The following is a 12,147-nucleotide window of genomic DNA, read 5'->3' as shown; positions in this document are numbered from 1 at the left end:
TTTTTGCCATTTTGTTTTCCTCATTTCTCTCTTAATGTTTAATATGAGCTCAGGTGAACTTTAAGCATGCAGTTTAATTAATCACGGAGCCGAAACAATATCACCACAGAGCGGCAGAAGGAGATCTCCCAGTCTTTACTCCAATCTGAGCCGTTAATCGTCACTGCAAAGGCTACGCGGAGCGATGACAAATGTGTGTCGAGCGCTTCTGCCAAAACAAAGACGGAACAGACTTCAGATGAGCAGCATTGTCGGCGTCTAATTCCCAGGAGAAATTTCCTGTCCAAATGTTTGTCCACTTGCAGGACTGGCAGTGCCAGAGCGGGATCATCATTACCGTTCCCTGCAGTGGATTTGTCTCCTGGGGATCTGCGGTGGAGTAACTATTAGCCCCTCTATCCCGTCCCCAGACCCCATGCTGGTGACCCAGACTGTACACTATCCCATTTAAGAGGCTTGATTTGAGGATTTACAACTGGATTGACAAATCTCCAAATGTCCTGAACTGACCCCAGGTGCACCATGGGAGGTATTTCTGTTCTTCCTCCATGTTAGTCCCTTCTACAAGCATTTCAGTTGCTAATATATTGTGGTTTGCCGTTTTATGCTGTAACAGATGGATGTTCATGGCAGGCTGCGTCCAATGTTCCCAAACTACTAAATGAGAACAGTAATGAGAGGGAAAGTGTTCTTAATTAATTACTTTATATCCAAATTTGTAGGCTGGATTTGCTTGAAGCGCTGCTCTCTGACAGTCGCCATAGATTTAACGTGTATGTTATTTTGCTTCTAGTACAGTTTACACAAAACATAGCTTGCCTTGCCAGCTTTATAGAGCGACTCATTAAAAATAGTGATGCTACTGACTTGGGATAGTTCACCGAAAAAGGAAAATTGTGTTATCATTTACTCACCCTCAAGTTGTTCCAAAACTATATGAGTTTCTTTCTTCTGCTGAACACAAAAGAAGTTATTTTGAAGAATGTCGGTAACCAAACAGTTTTCGGGCCCCATTGACTTCCATATTATTTTTTCCGATTTAACCTCATTCTCTGTTTGTCAAGTGTTTTTGTGTTTAAGATACCCAACCGTCATACTCTGGGACTGATAATGATATTATGCATCAAAGCAATGCTGTAAATTCACGAATGTTAAAACCCATTAGCGGTGAATTTTTGCAGTTGTGGCTGTTTGTTTGAAATGCTGACAGCCTGTTGTTTGTACTATATATCAATGTTGGATAAAGCTTCATTAAACCAGCATACTGAATTGATCTGCTCTTGTAACACACCGTCCAGAAGAAGCTTTTTTTTATAGAAGACACTCCGTTTTACTGATCTATTGCTGCCTTCAAGTCCTCTTGGGAAGCTTATACTCGTGAGTTTGAGAGTCGTATTATACAGATTTGATGTGCTTTCTGTTGATCTTTGTTGCATTGTTGCATATTTCTAGCTTTCTATTTTGACTTCTCGACAAAGACTGGAAACATGTTTATCGGTAGTGCAACAAAATGAGCAAAAGTAACATTTTATGCATTTTTATCATCATTCTTATGCTGGCAATGTAGTTTTCTCGTAAATTTGAATCTAGTGATGGCTAAACTAACTTTTGAGTCAGTTGTATCGTAAAATTGATTCGGTACGTGTTTTCACAGTGTGCATTGTGGCCATCTAGAGGTCAAAAAGATGCCATGAACGCAAGAAAGCGGACACACACACGTCTCTTGGATATAAAATTGCATTTACTGCCTACTTTACAAGATTGTTTAGTTCAGAGGTTTTTAAACTGGAGTCCATAAATAAGTTCAGAGAAAAATGTGTTAATGTAAAATAATCATAATAACAGTTAGAATTATTGTTATGATTGCTAATATGAATATTTTTTATTTTATATTTATAATAAATAATAATAAGTGTTTGTGATTATTTAATAATACAATTATTTTAATTAAATACATTCTTAATATCATTATCGTTGTTGATAATATTACTATTTTATATTTTTATTATTATTAATGAATTAATGATAATAATTGTTATTATTAGATTTTTTTTCTTCAAATTAATATATTTTTTCATAATAATTACATATTAGTTATACTATTATTTTTATTCACAGGTTTAGTGAATCCACCCCAAATTATTTGTAACATTTATAGAATTATAAAGCTACAAAACATCTATACATAGGCCTACTACAACATTATTATTATTATGCTTCTGTTAATATTCCTTATTTATGCCCTAAGGTTAGAGAGTTTGTGACACTGTTGCCGTGTTCATGTGTGCTCATCTCATAACTACGATCATATGCCGTGCACCTGGCACCCAAGTGTTGATGACCAACTGGTCTCTGATCAGTGAAATGAAGTGCCTACAGGTCGCTGTTATTGATGAGCACACGGATAGGAGAGTGGACAGTCCGTTAGCAGGCCGGCGCTCTCGGTCACTCGATCTCACTTCCTGTCGCAGGTAATTGATTTCATTAATCAGAGCTAATCGAGAACACGCTCCGTATCCACCAGGAATCAAGTGTGCCTGCCCAGGTGGAAGGACTCCCGCATGCTGTTGAGCTGTTAATTGTCAGAAGTCCTTTAATTAACATTCGTCAACTGGACACAGGAGGACGGACCTGCCAATTGATGGCAAGGGCCTGTCATTTGGGGGAAAGCTCAAATGAATGTGGTACTAATTTTGCTTTGATGTAGTAACCATGTTCTCATGACTATGCTGCATTTAGAAATGAGATGTGTGCTGCTGTTGACAGGTTTTAAAGCTAAACCTGGGCTTAAATAGCTGTTTTGCTATGCCAACCGTATATCAAGCTACGCCGTTTTAATCCTTTTCCGTCTTCTCTTAAATAAACTCCCAGCAGGATGTGCGTTTTATCAGTTCCCTCACAATTCCAAGAATGCCGTTATTACACTCGGCACTTCAAGCTCTCTGTCGCAAGAATGTAAAGCTTACAGGCCCATTACACTCAACTGAGGGCTTAAGAAACAACCAGAACCTATGATGGCGAATTAAACCCAAGGTGCCACCAAGCCAAACGGTAACCGAAGTCCCTGAAAAGTAGCCACTGAATGATTCATACTACAAATGCCTCAGCCAAAAGGTGGTAGGTTTACAATAGGTGGGGCATGTATTATTTCCACCCAGGCTACGTCATAAGTGCTGTTTTATTATTGTTTACATCGATTGTTTGCTTTGGCTGTGTTTTTGGACACAAAGATTGGCATGTTTTTTCAAAGTTACATTTTTAGAAGGCAAATGTGACGTTAAATCTATATATTATATTTATATATATATTATATATATATAAATATAATATATTATATTGGGGGATATTTGGGGATATTTAATTTAATTAATCAATCAACAATACTATTGATCAGCATTACCAAACGTGGACGTTTTCCACTAGAAACAAACATTGATGTATTATTTTAATTTAATACTGTGAAGCTGCTTTGATACAATCTGTATTGTGAAAAGCGCTATATAAATAAACTTGACAAACTTGACATATTAAGGAATAGTTCACCCGCAAATTAATAAATCTTGTGCCATCATTTTTATATATATATATATATATACATATACTGTATATGTATATATATATATGTGTATATATATATATATATATATATATATATTACATTTAAATCATACATGTGTATATACAGTAAGTATAGTTAAGTTTAACTATATATTTTATGTTATTTATTTTTAGATTTATATTGTATGTTATTTATATTATTTTTAATTATTACCAATATATATATTGTTGTATATTTATTAGTATATTATTAGTGTGTGTGTGTATATATATATATATAGTAAAATGTAATTAATAATAATTTTAATTATTTAGATCATCCATATATAATATATACTTTCTATATTTTATTATTGTAATGCATTTAAATATATATTTATGTATATTTAATTAATTGTAATTATTCATTTTAATTTATATTTTGAATATATAGTGTTATCATGTTGACATCTACTGTAGGACATCCTGCTAAACTGACATTCATTTCAGTGAGGATGAGTACATTTATACAGTAACTATGCCTTTAATTGTGCAAGAGAGAGTCAATGAATCTCTATATTTAACTGATTTTTTGGCATATCTTGTTCACAGTATTCTGTATTCAATGGTATTAAAAAAACACCCGCCACAAATTCACCTCAGCCAAACACTTAAACGTATTAGCTTCAGCGGGTCACTGTTAACGCTTTTATCACTTAGATTTTAAGACAGTCAGACATCTTTTCTTATTACATTAGTGCCATTTTAGTTTCCCCTGAATGGGATGCACGCTAAATGAAAGTTACTCTAATCAGAGGCCAGATTTTATTGCGTGCCCTCGGCGGCGAGGTTTTTATGACTGACTGTGGACCCGTGAAGAGCCGAGGGACGTTAGTTTATCTTTGTTGGTAGTTTTGATAGAGTGCTTGCTCAGCACGGAGGGCATTAGGCTCATTATTGTGCCGCTACTATCAGGAGATGAGACTTCAGCGTTACTGCGGGAAAACACAATATTCAGCCGCTCGCAGCGGGATCTTATTTACCACGAGTGTGCTGTGACAAAAGATGGCTTCAGCGTCGATAAAACAGCACGGATGTTTGCGCCACTCTCGCTCAGTTGTGATTTTTATTACGTCTTGTTGAACTGTTGTCAAAAGTGCTGTGGCTATTTTCACTGTATAGCCGTCTAGCGTTAGAAAACACTCCATCCGAGTCGTGTACATCTCCACCTTCAATTTGCTAGCAACTTCTTTGTTATTACTGGGCGGATGTGAGTGCATTTCCCCTGCTCATTTCCCTGTGTGCCAGGGGTAATCAAGACTGTTGTGTCTAAGTGTCTCTCTCTCTCTCTTTCTCTCCGACTGCATGTCAGTAATGCTCCGCACACACTAGTCATTGCAGCACAGCCCGCCTTGGCTCTGTCTCCGTGCCAGTGTGCCAATCCTGCCCGGAGCTGTGGCTCTTACAAGTCCTCTTGTGCTAGATAAAACATTCAATCCCAGTCAGTTTGTCACTTGACGGCTGTTGTCAGATGTCAAAACAAAGATTTTCGTCATTACTTAATACACAAAGTCATCGTGTACAGTATTAACTGTAACTAACAGTTAACTTAACTACATTTTTCAAAACAATGCAGCTTTTCCAGTAACTACTTTTTCCAACAGGAAGTGACGGAGCATGAAAAAACTTTTCATGTGTGATGAACTTGTTTAAAAAAATCGTTCTTCTGTTTTGTAGCAAAATATTTAGTAAAATACAGCTGTTAGATGAGGGTGTTTTAACAGACTTGTTTATCACATTTAGCATATTTATAAGTTTATATATAAATACCTAATATTTCTATAATAATATGAAAACAATATACATGTATATTGTGGAGTTTTTTTGCATCTGAAGTCTTCATATATAATATTGAATTATTTATATCTAGAGGATTTGAGTAGTTTAGTTTATTGATTTACAGTATAAAGCCCATTTTAAAACAACAGATGTTGAAACCACAGTGCTGTACGAGAAATATAAAACATAAATAAATAGATAATTTGATTGAATTTTTCAGGGATTTGTATAATAATATTTAAATGATGTTTATAAATTGCATACAAACATGATTGCTATCACATTTACTTTAATTAATAACAATAATAAAATATATAATTATATATTATATTATTTATTTCTATATTTTTATTATTATTCATTTCATTAATATTGGTTTTACATATATATATATATATATATATATATATATATATATATAATGTATTATGAATTATCATGTATGCACATTTGTTTACATATTTTATTAATGCTAATATTTATTAATACTTTTAATATAATTAATAATAATAATAAATTGAATAATTATGTTATTTATTTCTAAATTATTAATTTTATTAATTTTAATAAATTTTGATAATATATATATACTGTGTATATAATTATTTATTATATATCATTATATAAACATACATATTTGTTTGCATATTTTATTAGTAATATTTTATTATAATAATAACAACATTTATTAATTTTATTTATTTGAAAATATGAGGAATGAATTGGGTTGCAGCCTCAGAGTTTCGACATCACCAGAGGGAGACGTAAGGTCAACGGGCCGGCCCGTCATCCATCCACATCTGCCTGTTCTGTTCGAGCGTTGAGTGTGTGGTTTACGGAGTCTAGCACAGGAACCTAAACGGCTCCCTCATTAGCTCCCTGCATGGGGTCTGGGGCCGCCCGTGGCTCTCTGCAGCCTCAGACAGAGTAATCCTGTCTCATTTCATGTCTTTCTGGCCTGCCATCTGACCTCTACCATCCCTGCCTGCTTTCTTTTATTTTTTCGGAGGCAGCTGAATGCGTTTTCAGACAGAAAGCCAGTTCTTCTGGTGGTTAGCAGCTGTTGACAGTATCCATGTGTCTGTCTAAGAGATGTAGATTTTGGCTTCCAGGGAATGTTTGTTTATGGGTGTGTGTGTTTGTCCTTGAGTGGTGAATGACCATCACAGTGCAGTGTTACTAGCTGCTAGCTGTATGTGTGTGTGCTGGATGTGCTGTTTAACTGGAATTGTGTGTGTATTTGTGATTGCAGAGTGCAGCGGCAGCTCCGAGTCCTGTCCTTGGAAACATGCCCCCAGGAGAGGGTATGCCAGTCGGCCCCGTTCCTCCGGGCTTCTTTCAGGTACACAAATACATATACATGCATATGCTGCATAGCCATGGAGATCTATGATCCCGGCATTCTTAACTGCCATATATCGGAAGGTAAAAAAAAAAAATATATATATATATATATATGGAGAGCTATGATCCTGGCATTCTTAACTGCCATATATCGGAAGGTAAAAAAAAAAAATATATATATATATATATATGGAGAGCTATGATCCCGGCATTCTTAACTGCCATATATCGGAAGGTAAAAAAAATATATATATATATATATATATATATGGAGAGCTATGATCCTGGCATTCTTAACTGCCATATATCGGAAGGTTTAAAAAAAATTATATATATATATATATATATATATATATATATATATATATATATATAAAATAAACTAGCGTACTGCTTACTTCATACTAGGGCTGTGCATTAACATAAATTTCATGATGATTTCGATTTAATTTCATTCTATATCAATTAATATTTTCCTGCTAACTATCGAGATATGGACATTTAATGGCTTTCCTGAGGTAAATGTAATGTTACGTGGCATTGTTTACAAGTAAGGGTTAATGCCCGACGAGGTGTCCATTGTCACGTATTAATGGACGACGGCGAGGCATGAACCGTCCGACGCGCGTCCGTTTGCCTCCGCCAAAGTCCATTAATACCTGACAGTGGACACCTCGTCGGGCATTAACCCGCTTATACCATGGTCACTTGCCAAATAACACATTTTTAAAACATTAGTTTATATTTTAATTAGTTTTACAATCGAAATCTAAAGTTTTTACAAACAATAACTTGGTTTCCCTGGTTACGCCTGACGGTTTATTTAGCAACCGGAGATATTTATAGTCCGCTCAGCTCGTAGAACCCTTCAGTTTACTGCCTGTTGCTATGGTTACTCACAGCTGATGTAGCCAGCGCATTTATTTATTAATTTTGAACGGTAAACAGTCAGTTTCACCAGAACTCCTTTACTAGGTGTCCTCTATCACTTTTTAATGGACACCCTGCAGCCAATCAGAATCGAGTATTCACCCAGACCATGGTATAAGCTGTTTTATTGACGTCTTTCCACAGTTGAAACACTAATTGAGGAATTTAATGATATGTTTTCATGTTTATTTCATGCTATAACTAGTAAAAAAAAAGGTTCACGTGCGCTTGAACTGAGGCGCTACAGCGATCTGTCACGCCACATTAAAGAGCGCCAAAACCCCATTTATTGTCTGAATTTCGTTATAATAATTTGTTTTTGAAAGAATTTGAAAGCTGAGACTTTGTTTCATATCAAAAGTAACAAAGCACAAAGCTCATTTTGATTTATTGGATGGGAGGCGCTACAAATAATGCTTAGTGAAGTTTGTTTGTGCATCAACTGAAAACAGCATAGACTAAAATATATATTCTTGGGATTTAAGAGTCAGTACTGGTTCATCAAAATGAGAATCGATTAAAATCAAGAAATCAATATTTTTAACCCAGCTCTACTTCATACTGTGCCGTAATGTATATTGTTTGCTATGGATGGTCAAGTTGAGTACATTGCATTGTGGAAATAATATTCCTTGAGGTTTTTTGTGGTTTTATACTGCAAAGTTGCATACTTCATGCTCACAGATTCATAGACATAATGCAAATCTAGTATGTGTCACGAACTGTCAGTTTAGTTTTCATTCTCATGGACTTTTAGTTTGCTTATCTTTATTTCCTGCTGTCTTTGTTCACGTTTCCCGCCACTTGTTTGTTACCATGGACATTCATTTAATCATCACAGTTGTTCGTGTTTGAGTTTGTTATTAGTGTCTACTCGAGTTCCTTTGTTTCCTCAGTTCTTTGTCGGTTGTTGTTTGTGTTTAGAGCACACTGTTGCACATGCTGGATTATTCAGAGTTTATTTTATCATTAAATTACCTAGTATTTGGAAGCTTTCTGACTCTTCATCATCTTTGGACCTTCATCTATATGACAGAACAACCGACCAAGAAAAAATGGACTATGTAGCAAAGTTTACTGCTGTAACCCCGAAGGGCCACGATTTCATAGATTATACTGAACAGTTCTGTCGTCTCGCCGTCAGCACGCCCTTTGACGACGAGACCCTGATATCGTTGTTTTGGATCAGGGCCAACTACCACCAGCCAGTAGACCTCCCAGACACCCAGGGACTAGACTGGAGGGAGGCCATCATCCGGTGTCTGGAGAGTCTCTACCCCCAATCCAGACTACAGCCAGAGTCAAACCTACCACCACCCTCGACCTTGGAGACTTCGCGAGAGCCCTCCGGAGACGGAGAGTGACAGCCCGCCGGGATGAGTGAGCCAGAGCCCGAAGAGGAAGGGACAGCGCCAACCATCGCCCCAGAGTCGGTGCCTCAGAGTGTGTCTGACCAGGGGTGTGAGCCAACGAGGACTGCCTGATGGATTTGGACACGGAGATACTGCCTCCCACCCTATCCCACCTGGAATTATCTGTCTGTTCTGAATCATCGTTGTTTAAAGACAGCACTGATACTGTTTCGTTTACCTGTCGAGAGTTGGATTTACCGTTATTGTTCACGTCAAGCTTACCTCTGTTACCTTCACCGCAAAGCTCAGCCAGTCCTCCAGCCCCGCCTCTGATGGATGCATGCAGCTCTTCGTCTTCCCCAGGAAAGCCTTGCTGCGACGTGAAGCCTCCGGTCGTACAACCACCAGCCTCACCCAAGCAAGGATTCTGTGGCTCTGCCTCTGATCCCTTCGCTCTGCCTCGGCCCGTCGACTTGTCGGCTCCGCCTTGGCTCCTCCCACCTTCGGCTCTACCAGATACCCTTGACCTTGCGGCTCCACCGGGTTCCCACGTCCCACCGGCTCCTCCTTGGTCAGTTTTTGCTTTACTCCCACCACAAACTTGAGTCTTCCGCTGCGCTCAGTCCCTCCACCCCTACGGCTACAGCGGGTTCCTCCTGCCATCTGTCCTCAGGCACTCTGACTCCTCGTCGCTGCGACTCCGCCTTGATCTCCAGTGCCAGTGGTGTCGCTCAATACCATTGGCTCTTCAACTGAGCCCTGGGATCCATCGGCTCATCCCCATTGGTCACCCGGATTTTGGCGGTCCCCTTTACAACGTGGCTCCTCCCGCCATCGACTCCACTGTGGGCTGTCGTCCCAACTGTGCTATGGGTCTCGGTAACTGGGCAACTACATCATCGCCTCCAGGGTCTTGTCCGTTTCCTTTCACCAGCCCTTTGCCATCTCCTATCACTACCTCGTCCACCTTCTTTCCCCCACCGTTCCTCCCTCACCTCTATCAGTTACCACAGATGGAGCCGGATCATTTCCATAATGACAAATGCAATCTACCAAGAGCAGCACAAATTAGCATTTGGTTTAAGACATGCTTTTTAAATAATGGTGCAAATACCAGTAAATTGACTAGCGCAAACCTTAGTAAATCACCTGGCATGATTCATTTAAATACTCTCCTCCCATAAATTTTGCATCTGAAAGGGGAAACTCCTACAAATGAATATGTAATAAGGTCAGCCGCAAAAATAACTGTGTTTACACATAATTTTTCACTGTGTGAAACCCCCAAAAGATGTTAGTAAATTTGGCCCTTGGTGTATTTGGGTAGTTGACATGATTTTAATGATTTTAACATTTCTGTATCATTCTTTTGTATCATTTGTATCAAATTATTGTATAATTATTATATGTACATTAATGAAACTTAATATTGATGTTGGACAATGTAAGAGAACTTCAAAAATGTTGAAAAACTTAAAATAAATAAATGTTGACCAGTCACAGAATCTAAAATATACACTTTTCATAATTACTAAACATAACCATAATATAAATTTTCTTTCAAAACTTAATTTCAACATTTTGGTTATTTTAAATTTTAAATTAATATGTAATGGAAAATGTGTATTTTAGGTTCTGTATATTGAAAATGTATATTTTAGGTTTCTGTATATTTTAGGGCATTACAAAGAGCATAAAACCATTTCATCTACCCATTTGTACATTAAATGAGTTTTCCTAAAGCTCACACAATCATAAATATGAGCTTGAAAGGTTTTTTTTTTTTTTTTTGTGGTAGTTTGCATGTGAGTCAAATTGCACAGACTCAGAGTGACTGAGCATAATTTGCGTTTACATACTCATATATTCCTTTTATCAACTCCCACTCTTGTATTTTAGGACGAATGTGTCTTTGAATCCTCTTAATTCTGTTTCCGTGAGCCATAACAAAACACACATGTGGCTTAGTTCTTGAAGGCTGAATGGTTCATTCTGAACAAATGTTCTTCTGTTCATTCTTACGTATGTGGTGCGATTGTGAAGTCCGCTTCAGAGAAAATTGGTGTGGCCTGGTGTGGTGATCTATGGAAAAAACTGAGATGTGCTTTTCTGCCGTTCACATTTAGGTGTGTGTGGAACGCTTAGTAAAGTGTGGAATGTTTTGTTCATTTTGATTTGGTGTGCTTATGGCCTTGAATCACCTGTTTGATGGAAAGATGTACAGATGTGATGTAATGCTTTGACCCAGATGCACCGAACACTCATTACTGAAGGAAAATGGAAACTTCCTCCAGGGGCTGTGTTTACCGCCACAGTTTGTGTAACTCAACACCTGTGTTGACATATGAGGTTTCGCTTTAGACGAAGAGTTCTTAAATCAGTCCCGTCAGCTTAAGGAGCGCTTATAAATCAGCCGTCTTTGTGCGTAACGTCCCCGTCCTAAGGAGATGTAGTATTTGACACCCAGTGTGTCGTAATTGGTTTGATTAAGAGCGACAGGATTCCAACAGACTGACTGACTGAAGCAGATCTCGAAGCTTGTGGCAGGGGGCACAGGAATCTCCCGCAGATCGCTAATGGTGCTCGTCTAATAGAACGATAAGCTAAGAAGATCAAATCATCTTTCTTAAGTGGCTCAACAAAGGCTCATCTGCCTCCCGTGGTGTTTGACTGGAACAGTCTGTCTTGGTTATCAACCATTGATTTTGCTCTGTGTGTACATTTGCACGATTGTCGTCTATTTTGTATATTAAAAGAGTAGTTCACCCAAAAAAAATTAATTCTGTCATTTACGTTGTTAGAGAAACTAGAAAATGCCGGGCTGTCTGTTTGAGGAATGACTACTCCCCTAGAAGACAAAGGATGTTTCTGGAAATTAACATTTAAACTCTCTCTTGGGAAATTAACATCCCCATCCTAGACGCAAGTCTCACCTCAGTGTCGTCTTAATCTACATCTCTTTCCCATGACCCCCTCTTCCCCCATCTCTTCTCTCCACATGCTGAGATCATCTGAAATTCACCTAAAAACCTATATGATTTAATTTGAACAATTATCATACAACACTATACATGTTTGGTATCATTTGAAATGTCTCAGTGCGGCTGGTACGAAGGTCCCCTTCCCAAAGTAGTAAACCAAAAGA

At 37.8% G+C, this 12,147-nt stretch overlaps 1 protein-coding gene across 4 annotated transcripts in view; it reads left to right on the top strand.

Annotated features, from left to right (window-relative positions):
• ssbp2b (single stranded DNA binding protein 2b) overlaps positions 1-12,147 on the top strand; it is a 125,233-nt gene that overhangs the window by 41,893 nt on the left and 71,193 nt on the right. For all 4 annotated transcript variants that reach the window (XM_084103887.1, XM_084103885.1, XM_084103888.1 and 1 more), the window contains one exon: positions 6,629-6,718. In XM_084103887.1, coding sequence (XP_083960013.1) covers positions 6,629-6,718 — 90 coding nt within the window. The remainder of the gene's footprint in view (positions 1-6,628; positions 6,719-12,147) is intronic.

The sequence above is a fragment of the Abramis brama genome (genome assembly GCF_963993115.1).
Source record: "Abramis brama genome assembly, chromosome: 25".
NCBI classification, from domain to species: domain Eukaryota; kingdom Metazoa; phylum Chordata; class Actinopteri; order Cypriniformes; family Leuciscidae; genus Abramis; species Abramis brama.
The sequence above is the reverse complement of the archived record's forward strand: the minus strand, read 5'-3'. Positions and strand labels throughout refer to the sequence as shown.